A 21,090-nucleotide genomic window follows, 5' to 3' on the forward strand; every position below is an offset into this window, starting at 1 on the left:
GCAAGAACTAGCCACAGGTGAATCACAGAGCCCTCCTCAGGGCTGGGGCTGCCTTCCTACACCGAGGGTCAAGAGAGGGCCTAGAAGGATCAACAGTTGTTCAGGGCTGTGTGATTTAAAGCATGATCTTATCTACAAAGAATTGCTTTTTAGTTCTTCCTACCTGGAAAGCCATGCTTGGCACTTCAGAGAAATATAACAGCAATCAGTACAGAAGGGCTGGGATTAGAAAGACCAGAGAATGAACACAAAGGCCAGATTTTTCAAGTTAGAATTTAATTTTTTTGGCTATGGATACTGTAAAAGAAATGATATCGCGAGGGGGTAGTATTCTCCCGGCCTTCAGAAGCGTAGAAAGAAAACCAAGCTGAAATAAACCCAGAATCAGTTTATCCTGTTTATTTCTATCACTGCATTATTCTTAGGGAACCAGATCTAGGTTTTGAGTGTAATATTTAAAAAAAAATTTTTTTTTCGCATGTATTTAATTTTGAAAGAGTGTGAGTGGGGGAGGGGCAGAGAGAGGGAGACACGGAATCCGCAGCAGGCTCCAAGCTCCGAGCCGTCAGCACAGAGCCCGACGTGGGGCTCGAACTCACGAGCCGCGAGATCGTGACCTGAGCTGAAGTCGGACGCTCAACCGACTGAGCCCCCGGGTGCCCACCGAACGCAGTATTTTATTCGCAAATTACAAAAGCGATGCTCTCCTTACGTTACGCTGCTTGCACGAACTGCGTGGTATTCCCGCTGTTTTGTGGCAGACTTTTGGAAACCCCGAAACACAAACGGGCTCTGCAGGTTTGGCGAGGTTCGGCGCATCCCAAGTGCAAGGGCAGCGTTGCCCTACTCGGTGGTTCATGCCTCTGGATTTTGGCCTAGTTTCCAAAGACTAACGCGAGTGTCACCTGCCAGAGAGCCTGCTGTTTTCCTGCAAAAGAAATTGTTGTGCGAGATTTCAGCTTGAAAGTTAGGGTGTGCATGAAGGGCACCGTTGAAGAGGCCCCACGGTTTTGATGACTTCTTCGTGTAGGTGGACTCTTGAGTTCCGCGATACGTCAGCTAAGACGCTGCCAGCTGAGAAGGTTATAATTGTTTTGTACCAGGGATATTTTAAAAAATGTGCTGACAGGTGATTCATCCAAGTGCTCGGAAGAGCCAGGCATTACTTACGTCATCACTACCGTAAATATTTGGACCAGGGCTTTGGTGCCCATTTTTGAAGAACAATCCATCCACCCTGCTTTCTAGAAGAAACGGTCTCTACTCTTTTGTCAGTGGCTTCACCGCCTGTGGTTTTCCGTGGGCAGGATAAAGTTCTTTTTCCTCAAAAGCGATGAGCAACACGAGACCATGTCTGGATTCCAGAAGCATTCTGGAACGTTCCATCGCGTATCCCACAGAGAGAAGGTGCTAAGCGGACGTATTTGTGGAGGGGATTCTGTTACAGCCCTCAGTCACGTGCGCTGGGCACGATGCTGGGCTTCCTTAAAAATGCCGTGGTGAGCTCGGAAGGAAACGTAAAAACAAATGGCCCGCAAGTCCCACACGCTGTGCGATTTGTTGCTAGGAAATAAAGGGGCTGCTTTTGGAATCCGCCGTACGGAACAGGTCCGAGTAACTGTGCGGCCTCGCGGTTGCTTTTCCTTTCTTCCTTCCAGATACAGAGGCAAAACCTACAGGGCCGTGGCCAAGATCGTGCGGACGTCCGACCAAGTAGCGGATTTCTGCCGGCGGGTCTGTGCCAAGCTGGAGTGCTGCCCAAATTTGTTCAGTCCCGTGCTGGTTTCCGAAAACTGCCCAGAGAACTGCTCCATTCACACCAAAACCAAGTACAGTAAGTACAAACTACGAAAACAACACGGGGGTCTGGGCTTAAACCGTGGGGTAAGGGAGTTGGTCTTTTTTGTTTGGGTTTTTTTTTTTTTTTTTTTAACCACAACACACTGCGGAGTGCTTTTCCACGGGAACTGCCACGGAGGAATTAAGATTCGCCGTGGTATGTGCTCATGTGTCTCCAGCCCAGGGGAAGGCAGGGACGGGCTGATTGACCCCAGAACGAATTCACAGCGGCAGGCATTGCCCAGGAAGAAGTGAGAGCGCGTGTGCCGTGACTTTCAGGCGATTGGCTGGGTTTGGAAATGCTCTGCTGGAAGGACGGCTGGAGAAAGGCCTCAGCTCTGGCCTTTGTCTGCATGCACTGTAGCCGCTCCCAGACACCTGCACCTCGGATTATCTCGAGCTCTGCTGACTCCCCCATCCCCGCTTTTGCTCTTGCAACGTCTCCCCTGGGTTATCTCTGACCCGGGAGTGGCTGCATCCCCATCACGGTGGCCTGGAGCTCTGTTCCACCGCCAGCCCACGTTCCAGCTGCCAGGATCCCACACCAGGCCCTCTGGAGTGTGGTCAGTGCTCCGGGAGCCCCAGCCAGTTGGGACTGATTGGCTTGTGTGTCCGAACCAAGAATTTGCACATCCTTGAGACACCGCTCTGAGTGTGAATTTCCTTGTAGTGTTCTCTCTGTATGTGCGTGTATATTCTAAATCCTGTTGTCCACTCCATCCCTGCTAAAAGTCAGCACCCTCCTCCGTCAGCTTGGAGCACACAGCCTCCACCCTCGTGCATGGGGAGGCGAAGGCATGTCTGTAGGGCCCGGTGAGGTCACCGTCCTGTCCGGAGACGCCTCATGTTACCTTGGGCGGGAGGAGGGACTCCCTGAAGCAGGCTTCTCATTAACAGAAGCTTCCGGGTCAGAAAGGACCTGACTGAGAGCTAAACCTGGCCTTGAATGTTGACCTTAAAAAATGGGCTTCTGTGCGCTTTCGGATCAGGGGAACAAGAGGGAAGAAGCGGGTTACTACAGCTCAAATTAAGCACGACCAAAACGACTTACAGATTTTTCTGGGTCTGGTATGATAGGACGTCAAAATTCTAAGATCGCTGGGGCAACTTAGAGTAAAGCCTGCTACGGGCTGAACCGATGCTCCAGGGGGGAGGCTCAGGGAGAACTGAGAGCAGAAAGGTCTGTGGTCACCCAGTGTGACCTCATGGCTCCCAAAGTGTGCCACACTTGCGTTTATGTCTGGTAAAACTGCTCTGATTCCTAGCATCTGGCTTCTAGAAAGCCAGACTGCACCAGGCTTGTCTTGCCCGCGTGGGGTTCTTGGTTGCCAGCAAATGCTTACCCACTTGTAACCGGTATCTAAGAGTAACCATGAGGCAGCGATCTCGCCACTTGGTCCCACTGGTCTCATGTTGCATGTGAGGAAACTGAGGCCCGGGGCCAGACTTTTCCGTAGGAATACAGCAGCGTGGGCACGTATGGAAACCACGGCTCTGTCAAAGATCACGTGCTTCACCGTAACCCAGGAGCTGTGTGTTTTGGTGTTCTTCTTAGCTCCCTCCAACCATAGATAAAAGTTCCTTTTCTGCATTTGTTTGTTTTTTTTTAAATGCTTGTGTATTAATTTTGAGCAAAGGGGGAGGGGCAGAGAGAGAGAGAGAGAGAGAGAGAGGAGAGAGAATCCCAAGCAGGCTCCACCCTGTCAGCACAGAACCCGTCATAGGGTTCGACCCCATGATCCATGAGATCGTGACCTGAGCCGAGATCCAGAGTCGGACGCTTAACCGATTGAGCCCCCCACCCCCAGGTGCCCGTCTGCGTTTGGTTCTTTATGGAATAATGGGGGGTGATCTTGGGGGACACTTGAGATTTTCAGCAGTGAGTCTTGATTGGGATCGTAATTGAAAACTGGATCCTTAACAGTGGTTTTAATGAGTTGATCGCACATTGAATTTATAAAATATATCAATCATTATTGAAAGTTGGTAGATAATTTTCTAATGGGTGCTCTAAGCGTTAATGCAGACACACACCAAGACCAGGGTCAGTTTCTGCTGCGGCCTCTCTTTGGGCTTGCCAACGGCTGTTGTCTCTGTCCCCACGTGGCCTTCCCTCCGTGTGCACATTCCGAGTGTCTGTTCCTCTTCTCGTAAGCACACTGGTCCTGTGGATTAAGGCCCCGTTCCTCTGACCTCATTTACCTTAAGCTCCTCCTTAAAGGCCTCCTCTCCAAATACAGTCACATGGGGGGTTAGGGCTCTAACGTTTGAATTTTCAAGGCTTGTCAGTAACACCCTCAGGATATGAGGGCATTGGAGGAACGTTCCTCCTGTGGAGGGAACAGGGAAACCTGAGGTGTACGTGAGATGTCGGAATTTATTGTTCCCAATGAAAGAATGAGCCTTCTCTTCTCTTCTTTCTCTCCTCCCCATCTTCCTCTTGTCTCTCTACTGTCTCTCTCTGTCCACATATCCGTACGCGTGCGGGACCTTTAAAAAACGTTTTTGATCCTCTGACCCCTTGCAGCCTATTATTACGGAAAGAGGAAGAAGATCGTGAAACCCCCCATTGGGGAAGCCAGCGTCGAGAGCGGACCCCCGAAGCCAGCCAGACGCAGGAAACGGCGAAAATCCATCTTCGTGCAGAAGAAGCGCAGGTCTTCTGCCGCGGACTTTGCCGCCGGCTCGGGGGAGGTACGTCCTGCTCAAAGCACCTCCCTGCGGTTGCCGGAGCTCACGGCCCCGGCCGGCCCCTGCGGCTGCTCACGGCCAAGGCCGCGGCTCCGAGTATACCGGGAGCCCTGCCTCTTCCTCGCGGAAAGCAGTGCAGCCACTCAGCCACGCGGCCTGGGAGGGGGCTGCGACGGGGACCGAGGCGGGGACGGCGGGGTGGGTCAGCCGGGGGGCCGGGGGGAGAAGCCGCCCTTCAGCGCCTGCCCTTGGCCCCAGGAGAGCGAGGAGGAGGATGCGGACGCCATGGACGAGGACACGGGGAGCGAGGAAACCGGCTCCGAGCTCCGCGACGACCAGACAGACACCTCTTCCGCCGACGTCCCCTCCACGCGGCCCCGGAGGGCCGTCACCCTGAGGAGCAGCTCGGAGCCCGAGCGCCGGCCGCCCGTGGAGAGGCCGCGAAGGGGCCGGAGGGCGCAGGCCGCCTCCTGTGCCGAGGGCGGGGAGCAGGGCGCGGCCGGCGGCCAGGACCCCGCAGAGGTGAGACCCACGGGCCCCCCCCCCGGCTTGTTGGGGGGTGGGGGGCTGCCACAGCGTGTTGAAGGTCAAGGCCTTGATTCGGGGGTCCCTGTAAACATACCAAAAGCGGGGCGCCTGGGTGGCTCAGTCGGTTAAGTGTCCGACTTCGGCTCAAGTGGTGATCTCACGGCTCACGAGTCCTGAGCTCAAACCCCGCATCGGGCCCCTCGCGGGACGTGCAGAGCCTGCTTGGGATTCTCTCTCCTCCTCTCTCTCTAGCCCTTCCCTGCTCACGTGTCTCTCTAAATAAACAAATAAACATTAAAGAAATTTTTAAACTAAAATACTAAAAGCAGTGGCAGCAGCTCCAGCCTGGCTCCCACATCCGGGCACAAGGCCTGGTGACGTCTGGAGTGGAGTTCAGAGGGAAGTCATGGCACCTTTTTCTCTGGAAGGTTTCACAGCCTCGAAGGATTCTCGTCAGGAGGACAGACAGAATAAGTCCTCAAGGTCCCCTGAACAGCAGGCTTTCCCTTCACGGAGGGGCCTCTGTGATGCTGTAAAATGTGAAATCAGCGTATCCGGTCTTCCCCACGCCCGCTCAGCTGGAAGGCCATCCGCCCCATCGTCCCCAAAATAAATGGGGAAAACCTGGCTGTCTCCTGTGCGTTCTCATACGCCCCACACCATCTCTCCTCAGTCGGAGACGCATCCTGGCTAAGCAGGCCCCAGATGTCCCGATGAACTTGGTTTTCAGCAACTGCTCCCACTGTGCCTTTGCTTGTTTGTTTGTTCCACCTCTAAAGGCACACGAGTCATTGGAGGCCAAGTCACAACCCAGATGAATTGCTAAGAAAGTCCCTAGAGACCGGCAGTTTCTGTGGGCCGTCCGGGTGCCCGGGGAGAGGCCAGAGGGAGGAAGGATAATCCCGCTCGGGCCCACGGGGTTTCCTGAGCGTCCGTGCAGGGATGAAATGACCTCCTTACCCCTTCTCCCGTCAGGAAACAAAGCAAGAGGAGGAGGAGAGGCTGGTTCTGGAGAGCAACCCTCTGGAGTGGACGGTGACCGACGTGGTGAGGTTCATCAAGCTGACGGACTGCGCCCCCCTGGCCAAGATCTTTCAGGAACAGGTGCGTTCGCCCTCCTGCTGCATTGGTGACGTTTTGTTGGCTCTTCTGATTGAGCTGGCTCTCTGGGACCCGGCTCTGGCAGGGGAGAGGGTGCCTCCCTGTTACTGGGGGGGAAGAGGTGGCTGCCAGCCCGGGTGCACACGTGATCCCTCCCTGACACCTCTGCGGGGGGGGCTCCTTGCTGTCGAGGAAGGCCCCACTTGGTTTTCCCTGATAATCCCTTGTGGGGGCGCTGGGGGCCTGGGGTCATCCGGGCACACTGGACATCAGGGTCCCTCGCCCGGCCTTTGCTGCTCTTGGAGGCGGGGGTTCTCTGTCCTGCAGGAAGGCCATTTTTGTCTAAAAGGTTTCTGTCTGCCGACGCTCCCTTTTCCTCAGTCCTTTGGCTGAAAAGAGCAGGCTGCCGTGGGGCCCCTTTCCCTCATGCACATTGGCATTGCGGGGGTTGCAAGCTTCTTTAGCAATCGGTCTTGGCTGCAGAAGGCAGACACACAACAAGGGCACGCCCCGCCGTCCCCAACTCAGGTCCCCAAGTCCCTGCCGGTCTGCCACCTTCTCTCTGCCGTACGTTTGATTCATAACATTCAGGGCTTTTGTTACATTTAGTGGGAGAAACAGGGAAAGGATGTGTGCTCCTCTTCCCAGAGGTGGGAGCCCTTGTCCTGCTGTGTTTCGCGTGATGTTTTCATATTTGTTTCACTCTTGCATTTGTAAAAATGTCAACAACCCAGGGTATGTTAGGTGCGGTGCCAAAGGATGATGGATGATTGCATCAATCCTTTTTTTTAGTTTTAATTTTTTTAATGTTTATTTTTTTTTTTTTAATTTTTTTTTTTTTTCAACATTTATTTATTTTTGGGACAGAGAGAGACAGAGCATGAACGGGGGAGGGGCAGAGAGAGAGGGAGACACAGAATCCGAAACAGGCTCCAGGCTCTGAGCTGTCAGCCCAGAGCCCGACGCGGGGCTCGAACTCACGGACCGCGAGATCGTGACCTGGCTGAAGTCGGACGCTTAACCGACTGCGCCACCCAGGCGCCCCATTTAATGTTTATTTTTGAGACAGAGAGAGAGAGAGAGAGAGAGAGAGCATGAGCAGGGTGGGGGGGCGGGGACAGAGAGAGAAGGAGACACAGAATCTGAAGCAGGCTCCAGACTCTGCGCTGTCAGCACAGAGCCTCACACAGGGCTCGAACTCATGAACCGCGAGATCATGACCTGAGCCGAAATTGGATGCTAAACCAACTGAGCCACCCAGGCTTCCCGGATAACATCTATCCTTTAATGGCGTTTTGACTCTGCAGGTGAGACGATCGTAATTAGCCGAAACGTAAGACATGCTATGAGCCTCGGGAAAGGAGGGATTGGGTTCCATTGCCCCTTAAATGGGTATGGAAACAGGTTGCCCCTCTGGACCTGTGCCACCAGGCTGCCCCCTGGCCTCCTACGGAAGCGCCAGGTGGAGCCCGCGCGACTTATGCCGCCGTGTTCCCTGCATGTCTCACGTTGTCTCGCCGTGTATAAATATCCGTCTTTCAGGACCTGGCATTTAAAAAAAAAAAAACAACCGTTTACCATCTAATCAATTAAAGATGTGTCTATCCAGTGCTTTTTTAGATTATGCAGACGGATGCTCTGGAAAGAAAGTAACTCAGGCATTAAATCAGGAAGAGAAAAGAAAGGCCTCTGATTCTGCATGCACCCAGTGTATCCCCCAGATTTTCCTCCAGGCCTGCTGTGTAAAAAGCAAATTAATGTGGTTCCCAGCTCCTCCTGGGAGAGGGTAGCACTTCAAACATTCAAAGGTTGCCGACTGGTCGACCACCAGAGTCTCCCTGTAGACACCCAGCAAGTGCACGTGAAGGAGGGAGCGGCGGCCACAGGGGAGGGTCACCTTGCTGTGTGACATTATCAGCACTTCCTCTCTGAGGGACCAGAAAAGCAGAAAGGAGAAAAAAGCTGCATCGCATGTAGGGAACTGGGCCATGAGGGTGTCCCTTCGTTCAAAACACACAAACAGGGGACAGTTACAGCCACCACGAGGGCTGGCACGATTTGGAGCATCTCAGTCCTGAAAACAAGAATAAAGCAGTGGGTTGAACCCCTGCTAAGAGCGTTGCCTAATGCAGCGTTTTCCCAGGCTGCTGTTGGCCCATAGTGACACCGCGAACAAGGCATTGCATTGGAGTGCGTGCCACGTGCTGATGACCCAAAGTTTAACGTGTGGATCTCTTTGCTCGTGTGTTCGTTCCGTGTACATCGACAGGGCATGTGTTTATGGGTCTTAAGATATTCAAAAGGTAGGTGTAGAAGGTGGTATTCTAGATTATCTGCAGTTGTGTTTTGTTTTTTTTTTTTTTTTTTGCTTTATTTCATCTGTAGACCCAAATGCCCAGTTTTGACTGAGAAACGCTTTTCACCTGGGCTGTGGGCAGAGCAGAGCACAGAGCTCCCCTGCTCAGTTATGGCCGAGCAGCACTGTGAGAGGCCACCAGGCTCGAGTGGGATTGTTTTTACAGGTTTCTTTTTTTTTTTTTTTAAGTTTTTATTTTGAGACCGGGAACAAGCAGAGGAGGGGCAGAGAGAGAGAATCCCAAGCAGGCTCCACATTGTCCGTGAAGAGCCTGATACAGGGCTCGATCTCACGAACCGTCAGATCATGACCTGAGCTGAAACCAAGAGTCAGATGCTTACCCGACTGAGCCACCCAGGCGTCCGTACAGCTTTCTAATACTAAGCAAGAAAGTGAAAACAAAGCTGACTTGGGAAAAAGGCTCAAATAGTACAGATGCTGAGTTATCCTTAATTGTCCTTCTGAGCCCAGCTTATTACGGTTATCTCAGGAAGTTTCCGGTCTTCCCAAGCTAACATGTCTAAGAAATGAAGCATGCCTGGTACGTTAGCACTTCTAGAACCAGGCAGTGGGCAGGGCCCTGTCTCCAATTTCTCTTCTTATGTTGGTTAAAAGCTTGGTCGTACATACCTACTTATTTAACTCTTATAGGCAGAAAAATAGGTAAGCTTTTAATTGATAATAGCCTTGTTCTTATTTCAGATTTCTCATTAGGCCTTCCACCCCCACCCCCGTCACCATAATACGCTGTTGCCCTCTGTGCTATCTGAAGTGTGTGGGATTCGAGTCCTTTTCCATTCGATCAGGCCCGTAATTACGAATTTTTGTGTATTTGTTCTATCATTTTTTGAGCCCAAGTGCCATGGTCATGATTCGGTGAGGCCTCCAGCGGGTCAGGCCAGCCAAGGCCTCGTGGCCAGCCACGAGCTTTTAGACGGCCCCAAGGAGCCAGCAGGCGGCTCTGTTCAGCAGCGCGGGAGAAAAATCACAGGGCGGAATGGTGATGGCTACATTCAGAAGCCGTCACAACCCGCTGACACAAAGTATAAACTTCCCATTACCTGAAGGCCCACCTTTAATTCTGAAATGTTACGGCAACAGCTTAAAACATCTACGCTCTGTAATTTCGTGCCGCAAACATGTACGTTGCACAGTAAAACTCCACACGTCTGTAACTGAGAGAAAAAAAAAAAACACAAAACTCTTAAATAAAATATTGCCTCTTTATACACCTCTTCTGAAGCAGAGACACATATAATAAGCAGACTCCCCCAACGAGTGATTCACTTCGATGAAAGAAACTCGGGGTCGTTGACAGCTTATGGACTGTGCTGTCCGCTCTCTGGTTCCGTAGACCTGAATGTCCCTGCTGAGGACCTGCTCCGTACCCAGATAAATTTAATTTTGTGTGTGCTGGGCCTTCTCTTTCCTGTTGAGTGTTTTACCAGGGCTCCTTTCTCAAAAATCAGTAGTCTGTTTAGGGCCCTTTTCCGTGTTTCACATACGAGTGATTTGCCGGCAGCTCAGAAGTATGCAAGAGCGGAGCTATAAAAATGAAATCCGCGGCGGGGTCTGTAACTACACGATCAGCGAGGAAGAGCTCACTTCTTTCAAACGAAAACACAGGCAGCCGCCCTCGGGATGCGGGGTGGGCTTCCTTCCCTGGTGCTCACGCCAGGTCGGTGAGCCTCGGGCCCGGGCTGGCTTCCGTCCCCCCACTGTCCCCCGAGCCGTGGGGCCATCTGCGCACGGGAGAGCGTCGGGGGGCACCCGCGGCTTCGACGCCCCTGAGCCGCCACTGCGGCCTCTTCCCCTCCCGCGACCGTCTGATGGTCGGGTGGCTAAATCCAGCCCCTTGCAGCCGGACGCTTTGGTGTTCAGAAAGCAGGGGCGCCTCTTAACGCTTGATCACGCATCCGTCTGAAGATGAGAACAGGCAGGGCAGGAGATGGGTCGCACAGCGTCAGGGAGGATGGAAAACGAGAACCGAGGACGACAGCCAGAGGCCCCGAGGCGGCTCAGAGCCAACAGGCTGCACAGAACGCCCGCCCTGCCCGAGATGCCAGCCGGCTTCCAGGTGACACGCAGGGCACAAGGTCTCTGCGATCAGTCAGACCGCCTCACCCCAGCCCTCCCGTGACCTTGGTCCTCCTGCACACTCACGTGTGTGCAGACGCATTCGGCCGGGTGTTTCTCCTCGCTCCGCGATGCCCAGTGCACTGGGGCTGTGCGCGGGGCACCAGAGAACACGAGTCAAGCGCACCGGCCCGTAGGAGGGTCCGTCCAGTCCAGCTGCCCAGTCCAGCTGCCCACGCTTACAAAGCTCACCCTCAGAGCGTGAACTCTCCACCCCTCAACCGCGGCCTCAAAGCTGAGACCTCTTTATTTATTACTTTTTTTTTTTAAGTTTGTTCATTTAATTTGAGGGAGAGTGAAAGTGCGAGCAGGGGAGGAGCAGAGGGAGAGAGAGAGTGAGACAGAATCCCAGGCAGGCTCCACGCTGTCAGCACAGAGCCCCGCTCAGGGCTCGATCTCACAAACCGTGAGATGATGACCTCAGCTGAAATCAGGAGCCGGATGCTTAACCAGCTGAGCCACCCAGGCGCTCCAAACCAACTCCTCCTTCTCCTCGGGCACGACACGGGGCAGAAGGAACCAGGGCCTGGAAAGCACTCTCCCATTGGCTCTGCCCGTCTGCGGGCCAAGTGAATGTGTGTTGGGGTGAGGGTGGAAGGGGCTGGGATCTGATAAAGGTCCAGAGGCCATCATTATGAACTTGCCCATCACTCTCGTTTGGTTTTTTTCTGCCGGAGCAGCTCTGTGCAACTTCCCTTTGCTGCACGGTCCCCGGAGGCCTGCCGGCCGGGGCAGGAGAACAGGCGATATGGCCCCCGATTCTAGAGGCTTCTGGTCTCCCGGGGCCGATGGGCTCATCAACAGTCGTCAGCAGCAGTAAGAGCAGGGAGTGGTGTGGTCAGAGCAGGGAGGCTGGGGGAGGGATTGCACAGCACCAGGCAATCCGACATCTCCGGAAGGAGACGGGGGATGTATACAGGGTGCTCCTGAGGTTTGTTCAGCCAAAGAAGAGCACCCACAAGGGCAGGACAGGGAGTGACACGGTTCAGGCCGCGGCCCTGTAGCAGCTGGTGGGTGCGGGGGAGCAGGCTTGGGCGTGCCTCCACCAGCAGATTTTCCCACGAGATGTCCCAGGAAAGAGACCACGTCCTCTGTCCAGCTCTGTAAAATAATTGGGCAGGGTCAGCCCTTATCTCGAGGCCTGACCTTCACGTCAGGCATATTCTGTGATGCCTGTTCGCGCAGGAAATACTCGCGTGTGGATCGCGCGCTGAATGCTGTAGCAGACGCCTTGTGTCCTTGTTCACCCTTCCAGTGACCATCGAATTTGACCGGTGGCGATCACCCTGACGGTGGTGGCACAGTTCATTCTAGGATCTCAGGATCGAGCACGGTTATCCCAACAGGCAGGTGGGTGGTGTTCGAGGAGTAGTTTACTGAGGCGGATGCGACTCTCCAGAACGGAACTGGCGGGTGAAAGGCGCTGTAGCACCCCCAGGATAAACGCTTCGGCCGTATCGGAAGGAATCTGGAGTGTGGCCTCTAATGTAAGCACTGCATTCGCTCCCGGTGTCCGCCCTCCGTCGGCAGAAGCCCTGCTAGGCTTAGAACAGGCGAAGTGAGGGGCCATCGTGAGGTTTCTATTTGGGGATTGCAGACCTCAGCTCACCCTCCCCGCTAGCTGTGAGTTTTCATTTTGAGGATATTTGCAGCTCAATGCAGCTGACCCTCACCTTCCTTATTTCTTCCCACGTGAGGTCTCCACAAAAGAATGCGGAGTCTTTGGGGAGCTGAGGACAGCCTGGTGGAGGCACGTCCAGAAACACCGGAAGTGTGCGTCCCGGCTCACCCGGCGGACGGCACGTCGCTCGGGATAGGAGCCACATGGCTCTGTTCACAGCACCTGTGCTTTAGCCTGAACGTTGCAAACCTCCCCCCTCCCCCCCCCCCCCCCCCACCACCAAACGCATGTGTTGAAATCCTGTCTTCCAAGGTGATGGTGTTAGGAGGTGGGGCCTCCCTTTCAGCCCCTCGTAACTTCCCTGCCTGCTAATCCATGCCAATACGTTGTGGCCAAAATCAGCGGGCAGGTGTTCGAATCCTACAATGTGACCTCTGTGCCTAACGCCCTCTGGCGACTTCTGGTCGCACACCTTAGAGGAAGTCCCAGTTTCTTAACGACCCTCTGGGCCCATCTCAGCTTTACCTTCCGCGTCTCTGCGCTTTCCCTGAATACATGCTTTCCGGAACTACTGGTCTTCCGTGGGTCCCTCCTCCTTTTCATGCGTCTCCTCGGCCCCTTTGGTATAAGTTCAGGCATCGCTGATCCCTGAGACATTTCCTGACTCCTATAAGGCTGGTCACGTTCCCGTCCGTTAGTGCGTATAGCTGTGTCCACGCTTTAATCTCTCTGTGTTGTGGTGGTCTGTTCAACATAATGGCCTCCCTTGAGATTCCTACTTTCCTGGAAGGGAGTCTTTGTTTGGTTTATGTGGTAATCGCAGAGGTCGTCAGAGTGCCTGGCCCTGAGTAGGTGCTCAGGGAACACTTGCTTGTTGAGTCCATAGATAAGTGACATCCTCCATTCAAATGTGTGCGTGCATATGGCAGCCACCTTCACCGACTTGGTCTGTAGAGAGTTACAGAAGCATTTTAGGGCTGACTTTCAATTATAATTGAATCCGTACATCCAACGATGGCCATTATACTAAGTGGGCATGTTTAGAGCACAGTTTTCCCTCCAGAATTTAATATCAGAAAACCATGGGTCCCAGTTCCAATTTGGTCTCTAACAATGTGATCTTAGGTAGATCAGCCAGCTTTTTTTGGCGTTAATTTCCACCTAAAAAAACTTCCCATCTCCTGAAACAAGTTTCTGTTCTGTTCTTCATTGAACGTAATGGTTATGCCACCTCACGTGGTTTTGTAACATCATCCTGGTTCCTCCTCACAGTGTGTTTTTATGAGGCCCGTGATACTCACGAGACTTTGTATCCCGAGGCCTACGCCCTCTCTGTCGAGTTTTGGTGGAATATATGTGGCTTTGCCTCTGAAAACGGAGTTGGCTATACCAGTCCCAGGTCAGCGGCTACCACTGTTTATTTAGTTCGTGACCTTGAGCAAGACACTGTTTTCCGGTACTTTGAGTTTGCTCTTACTCCAGTCAGAGTAGCGTCCGAAGAGACAAAGTAACATACAAGAGTACGATAGAAAAAGGGGAAAGTGCTATGAATAGAGCACCAAAAACTCACGGACACTTTCCTTCATCTCCTACTTTCAGTGTAAACTCAAGACTGATAGGTTTACTTCGGGGTTCGATAAGGTCCAATTTGAGTCTTGGTTGAGAGGAGGCTTGTGTAATTGAGACATCAGAAGCTGCACTCGCATTGATACTTGTAAAATTAACGCTTAATTTTTACGGCCTCCACACTCCGCAGGGATTATTAGCACACGAAGGTGGCTTTTGAAACTGATCATGTTGGTCTTCCCAAGGTCAACGCTTTCTGTTTCTTTGCTTTTGATATTTTTAAGACCGCTGAAGACACCATCATTTTAAGAAAATAAGCTTCTGTGTAGCTCATGACCCACGATGTCCGAGACCTCACAAGCGCGTGTGCAGTTGCATGACTGTTAAGTCTCTGTGGCTTACGGCGCCTTGGGTTCACTGCTTCTCCAGACGGCAGAAATGTTGGCGCTGAGTTCATTTTATGCTCTCCTTCTACTATGGGTCTTTGTCGTTACTTTGTCTTACTTCCCCTGGAACATGAGAAGCCTCTTCCTTCTTCTGGAACACGAAGACTGCCTTGGCGGATAGGAAGAAGGGATTGCACTTCAACTCAGTACCCCAGTCAAACAGCGTCTCCATAAATAAACCCAGTTGTGACAGTAGGGGCAGAGATGTCCGTCAGGGTGATCGTAAAGTGTTGGGGTGAGCCTCGGTCCCCTCCTCCTGTGGTGAATGTGACTTCACAGGCTCTAATGAACATCTTCCTCATGTAGACCCCATGTATGGCTGTAGAGAGCTAACTAACACAAAGCTGGGAGGGGGACCTTGTACGCCTCACTCTGGGGGATGTGGGCGTGCAGACGAAGACGTGTGCCGTGGTGTGCATCTACGTACCTGAGTTTTCCTCAAGGGAAAACTGTTCTGGGGGGCCGCTCACCTCTACGGCGTCTTCTTGCCCATCCCGATGGTGAAAGTTCAGACCTGGGTAAGAAAGAGAGAGCTGCCGCTTTTCGGAGAGAGCTCTTTTCTAGTGCTCACGTCAAGTCATGGCAGAACACGGGAGGGCCCGGGGCAGGGGTCAGAGGGGGTGGTGCTCTCCCAGCAGGGGGCCATCTCCTTGAGAAGGACGAGATCCTGCAGTGGTTTCCCTCTTCCGCCTCTTCACCCCCACCAGCCACCCCTCACGCCCTTTGGCAAGCCCGCCATGGCAGATACCTTCCCTTGGCGCCCGGTGTCTCGGCTCTAACGTGGCTTTGTTTCCTGGCAGGACATCGACGGTCAAGCGCTCCTGTTGCTGACTCTTCCCACGGTTCAAGAATGCATGGAGTTGAAGCTGGGGCCCGCCATCAAGCTGTGCCACCAGATCGAGAGAGTTAAAGTGGCCTTCTACGCCCAGTACGCCAACTGATGTTGCCCTCTTGGGAGGTGACCCGTTCTCTTGGGATGCGGCGTCCTGGGAAGGTTTCGAGACTGAAGCTTTACTTTGCTGGGCGACGCGCGATGGTGCGTCTACAAGCCAGGGCCGAAAAGCAAGGAGCGTGGCGGACCTCTTCACCCCCCAGCCTGTTTGACGTTGCCGCGATTTCAGGCCCGCCCGCTACCACAGCGGTGGCTTCTGGACAGCGTCAGGCGCTGGAGGGCACCGAAGAGCTTCTTTGTACGTCCGTGTCTCCCATTTCTCCCGCCTGAGTCCAGGCAGCTCCCTGCAGACGCATTTCCTAAACCACGGCCCCGCTTTGCTTTGAAAACCAAGGCATAGCTGATGTCTTTTTTGGATGTGTCCGAGGAGGGCGCCTGGCTGGGAGGTTTTCTGCAGTCATTACGGATGCTTCTTCCACGGCAACGCACACGTGGCTTTCGCGGCATGAATGTCACCACGGTCTGATCTTGGTGGCGGCTCATTTCTCAGACGCACTTGCAGGCGATGTTTCAGGATGTGGTTACAGAAGGATGGGCTAGACCGTACTCGCCCGGCAGAGGTGCTTTTAGGAAGGAGAGGCGATGAAGTGGTTCTTCCTGAGCGACGGACATCCGGAGCCTGTAGAGGGTTCCGTTTGCAGCCTTTTGTAGAACTTCACATACTGCTAACGTTCTGATTTAATTGCGCCCACATCAGGGAGTGACTCCTTTAGTCTGGTGGGAAATGCTGAGCTGTGGACTGAAGGCAGAGCTTAATGGCAGGAACGGGAAGAGACTTCGGGAGGCTTTGAATAAACCATCCCCTCAGAAGGATCCTGTCCTGAATCGCTTGATGAGACTGGCTTCGAGCGCCCCTCCGATGCGCCCGGCCCTGGGACGTCCCAGGAGGCGGGCGTTCCCCACAGGAAGCCGGCAGTGACCCGGCCCAGCCCCACTCTCCTTCCGCTGGCACGCCTGGCCACCAACTGCGATCTCGGGTGACCGGATCACTCTGGGACCCCTTGTCCCCATCCTGCTCCTGCTGAGAGTCCCGATCTGCCAGCACGAGACACACAGTAGGTGAAAAAGAAGCGTGATCTCCACAACGTGGAGTGCTCCCTGCAGCCCGCCCTGGCTGGGAGGCTGCTGATTTCTGGGGCAGTTTCCGTTAAATCGGTTCAGTCCCTGGAAGAGAGATCTCTGGCTCTGAGAATTGGTTGGGTTTTGGTGACCAGCACCCCCTCTGTGTGTGTGCCCGTGAGGGACCCAGTATGGTCACTCAAACCCAAATGGACTGCTCCCCCCTGCCTTCCCCCCCCCCAACCCCCACACGCTGCAGCAGGTGTCCAGATGCCTTTCGGAACGTGCGCGAGGAAAACTAAACCTTTAGACGTGTCCGGAGGCCGACACCGAGAGCAGAGGCTGCCCGCCCTTCGGTTACTCCTTTTTACCGTCCACCCTCCATCTTTTCTCCTTGATGAGAGTCTCAGCAGCGGGGGTGACCCCATGCAGTGGGCTTCTCAGCCGTCATGTGTCGGCTACGTTTTTAAGGCATGATTCTCTGTTGGATTTCACAGAGTGTGGTGACTGACGCCGACCTTTGTTACGAATATTCTGTCCTGGCTACCAATGCAGATGGGAAACATATTTTGCAGGTGACTCTTCACTGTCTCCCCGTAGCTGATTTTTGCCACCAAGTTTTAAACATTTGGCAAGTGGCTCTGCCCGGGGCCCCGGGACGGAAGGGCCCCCCGCGTCCCAAGCCGGTGCCACTGGCGGTGTTGTTGGGACGGAAGCGTCCGCGCTGACTGGCGCTCGGCCTGCAGCCAGGCTTCTCTCTCCTGAGCTGAAGTGTCCCCCTCCTCTCGGTCCCCCGCCCCTGCCTTCTCAGCCACATGCTTGCGGCCTTAACCGTGGCTCAGCCTGGGGCGCCCGCTGGAAAGGGTGTCCGTTGCGAGGTGTTTGGCGTTTTCGCCGCGCCGACTCGCTTAGGACCCTTCACCGTGGCCTTTTCAAGCCGAGCTGTTCCCATTGCGCTTGGAACCACGAAGGCATGTAGTGGCTGCAACGCGTCTTTGTACTTCCGGGGCGAATGTGACCTTCTCGTGCCCTTTCAAGTAAGGGCAACATGGGAACAAGCAGCTCCTTTCGGGCGTCTCTGCAGCCGCCCCCCCCCCCCCCGCCAGAGCTGGAAGGTCCTTCCGCTGTGGCCCGGGCAGGTCATGGCCACCACTGCTGGGGGGGCCTCCTGCTCCCCGAGGGGCCAGATGCCCAACACGCTCCTCGTCCTCAGTCTCTGTGCGGCGACCAGTCGCTTCACCCACCATGGTTTTGCGAGTGAGCCGTAAGGACGACGGGGCTGGGGCCAGAGGCAGAAGACCCAGCCCTGGGGGAACCTTCACGAAGGTCGTGTCTGGGCCGCCCGCTGGCCCGTCGAGAGCCGGAAACATTTTAGGACCAAGAAGATGCTTTTGCCGGGAGTGTTGCCCACGTGCTCCTGAACTTGGCTGCTCTGGGGATTGCCAGTGGCGGGTGTGGCCCACATCAGTAGCGGTTTGGTTCCGGAATGCTAAGGCGTCCGTTTCTCCGTAGGATTTACCCACACCAGCTTCCGCCTCATACCTCGGGCCAATTTGCGAGGAACATTTTACACCGTGTCGTTACTGTGCCTCTTACGGCAGGAAATGCTGATTTTACACCTCTTCCCCACGTGCCGCCACAGCCCCAAGCCTAACGTTTCTTGGTTGAAACACCCAACAGGCGATACGCCTCCCTCCCTTCTCCCTCCCCAGATGCTACAGTCGATGCTCTGTCTCTTTGATAATACTTTGGGACCAAAGTCCCGCCCTCTGTGTGCCGGGGTCCTGCATTACCTCCTGGAGCTGGCCGAGAAGCGTGTTCCCCTCCCGGCCACACGGACACTTTGCAGTCTGCACAGTGTGTGTAACTTGAGAAGCAGAAATGCCACCTCGTCTTTCGTGGCGAGAGGCACCACGCGGTCCCATCCAAAGACGAATGGAGTTTGTTCAGCCCCCGCCTTGCCGACTGCATTTGGACTGTGTTGGGGAAGCTCTCCACCCCCCACGACAATATAAACCTGAAAAGAGCAGGCTGGCACAGTGGATGAACCTCTTTGCTTTTCAAAAAAAAAAAAAAAAAAATTAAAAACCACCAAAAAACAACAACAACAAAAAAACGGAAACCGGTTTCCTTCACCGCGAAGTTGCATAGTACAGAGAACTCACCCGTCACTTTTAAAAGTAAGTTCCTCTGATCAAAGTTTGACTCGCACGCAGTGTGTGAGCTGCACGGCTACTACGGTTGCTTTTCCTTATTTGATCGTATCTGAAAGAGCGTTTCCTGTGTTTGCTTTGATTGGTTCCTCGGTAAATTCAAATGACCCAAGCCTTTGCCGCCGCCCCCTCTGACCCTTCCTGTGATCTCTGGAGACTTGATTTGGCTCTGTCTTTGAAGCTTGGTCTGAGTGCCCTAACTTCTCTCTCAGAATTTTGAGTGTTGTTATCAGGCACGTTCTGAGATCTGCCTTTTATCTTACACCAGACACCTTTCTAAAGAGCCGTTCTCCTTTCGTTTTGCAAGCACTGGGGGTTTTCATACTTCTTTTGTAGAACGCCCATTTCTGTACATAGAACTATAAAAACAGTAGCGTTGAAACCTTTGCTGTGGTTTGAGCATCATTGTCATTTTTGGGTGAAGGTGGCGACCCGAGGGTCCACGTACTCTACTGTCTTTAGAACGCTGTGATCGAGTGTGCAATGATTTGAAGGGAAGCGTAATAAATGAAGGTGTCTGTAGTTTTTAAGGAAGAAGACGTTGAAGACGTGTACATAACGGCCCGTGTCTTTTGGTGCAATAACTAATCGCAAGGAAAAGTCCTGTTTGCAGCCCAATGTTGTCATGATTCTCTTAATCGTCTACCGTTCTTTTCCGTTTCAAAGTCTTCTGGAAATTGCTTTATCCCCTTCAACTCGGTTGAATATTTAATCTGGTTCTCCTGGCTTTTATCCCCAGAATTGGTTTACAGGTATCCCCACACACGGATGCGATAGAATCGAATCGTGCTATATCTGACCCACAGAATTTACCCAAGACATTGTCATTGCTGACACGGGGCGCTGCTTGGGTGTTCGTTTAAAAGCCACCTGCGGTTCAGGTGATAAAAAGAACCCAAGCAGTTTCCCCGGGCGGGTAGTCTTTCCGTCTTACTGACCTGTTCTCAGTGCGCCGGCGAGCACGTAGGTCTCTTGTGAACCAGCCCGGAAGCCAGGGCAGTGCTGCAGGTGGATCTAAAGGCTACCCCGAAGGAAAAGGAGAGGCCTGGGACCAACGTTTGCCGGAAAATCCGCTCGCGATGGGGAATTGGAGACGATTTTTTTTTTTTTTTGAAACGACAGAAGAGAACAAAATCATCTCATTTGTTGTTTAGAATGGGAGGTAGCATGCTATCTGGAAGCATAAACTGTTCCTAGTCGTGAAAGTCCAAAGTTCTTTTGCTGTTTTACATTCCAGTTTGAGAAGCTTGTACTGAAATTCGATTCGTATCTCGTGTGCCGTTCTGGTGTGTCCCAAGGAAAAATTCGTGTTTTCACTTTGGAAATTTGCAGGACAAAGGGCATGTTGTTTGGTTTCCTGTAAGATTGAATTCTGTATATATGTTTTCATGTAAATAAATGAAAATCTATATCAGAGTTATATTTTAATTTTTATTCTTAATGAAAGAAAAGACCCTTTTTACTTGAAAAAAATTGTAAGCCACATTGTTAATAAAGTACAAATAAGTTCTACAGTGGTGTTGGTGTCTTCGTATTTAAGGTTACCGAATGTTAGTTTTAGGGTTTGCATTTTGTTCTGGGTTTTTTTTTTTTCTTTTTTCCAGCTTGGCACGAAAGCATACGTTTATAGGGTTTTAATAACTGTGGCTCTGAAAGTCCCACGTGATAGCTTTCAGACTCACCTGCTAGCTTTGGAACTTTCTGTTCAAGGTGCTTGTGCTTATCCTTTTTATTAAAATACTACAATACGTCCTACGCAGTCACGTGCAGTCTTTCCGTTTTCAGTTTTTGCAGTTCCTCCGTGATCTGGTGCGTTCGGAGGAGGACGGGGAGGACTGTGTCTGGGAGAATAGTACTTGACCGTGTTTACACGTGTGGCCGTCCCGTGAACGTCACCAGTGGGTGTCTGGCATCTCTGTTGGAACAAAAGAGGTCCCCTTGCGCCCCTGCCCTGTGAGCGGTCTGCGTCACCGGTGGAGCATGTACCTTTCCCTCTGCCACTGCCCATACCAGTAAGCATTACTGAGGGCAGAGCTCAGGCGAAGGGGACAAGGGTATTTAGGGGAAAGTGGTGAAGGAACCCTAAACAACTTCCCTTTCTTCCAACCCCAGCCCATCTGAACCAGCCAGCTTCTCTTCAAATACGCGATTTTGCCCCTACTGACAATCAGGTTCTGTATGTAGAGAGGTGTGTTTTGGGGTGCCAGGGTGGCTCAGTCGGTTAAGCGTCCAACTTCGGCTCAGGTCGTGATCTCACTGCTCGAGGGTTCGAGCCCCTCGTGGGGCTCTGTGCTGACAGCTGGGAGCCTGGAGCCCGCTTCAGATTCTGTCTCCCTCTCTCTCCACCCCTCTCCTGCCCATGCTAGGTCTCTCTCTCTCAAAAATAAATAAACATTAAAAAAAAAATGGGTGTTTTGTTTTGAATCACGAGAGCGTTCTCTCTCAGCTTTTCTCCACTACCAAAAACAAAGCCTAAGATGGGAGACAAAAGTGGGAAGCTTTTGTTCACTTTCTCAAAATACACTAGACGCAAAGAAGTCAAAGGTTATGTGGCTGAGTAAATACGATCATTGCATTTCTAT

The 21,090-nt window shown here is 52.9% G+C and overlaps 1 protein-coding gene across 8 annotated transcripts in view; it reads left to right on the forward strand.

Moving 5' to 3' along the window:
- The window catches only part of SFMBT2 (Scm like with four mbt domains 2), a 229,688-nt gene extending 209,668 nt beyond the window's left edge, over window positions 1-20,020 (forward strand). For 6 of the 8 annotated variants that reach the window (XM_040451499.1, XM_040451497.1, XM_040451496.1 and 3 more), the window contains 5 exons: window positions 1,659-1,834; window positions 4,367-4,533; window positions 4,789-5,052; window positions 6,034-6,162; window positions 15,085-20,020. In XM_040451499.1, coding sequence (XP_040307433.1) covers window positions 1,659-1,834; window positions 4,367-4,533; window positions 4,789-5,052; window positions 6,034-6,162; window positions 15,085-15,225 — 877 coding nt within the window. In that variant the 3' untranslated portion in view covers window positions 15,226-20,020. Of the gene's footprint in view, window positions 1-1,658; window positions 1,835-4,366; window positions 4,534-4,788; window positions 5,053-6,033; window positions 6,163-7,779; window positions 8,731-15,084 lie in introns of those variants that run through there. The other 2 variants (XM_040451500.1, XM_040451501.1) reach the window with 2 other exon arrangements.
- The last annotated feature ends 1,070 nt before the right edge of the window (window positions 20,021-21,090 follow it).

This window comes from Herpailurus yagouaroundi, unplaced genomic scaffold (genome assembly GCF_014898765.1).
Source record: "Herpailurus yagouaroundi ecotype Mexico unplaced genomic scaffold, PumYag 203, whole genome shotgun sequence".
NCBI classification, from domain to species: domain Eukaryota; kingdom Metazoa; phylum Chordata; class Mammalia; order Carnivora; family Felidae; genus Herpailurus; species Herpailurus yagouaroundi.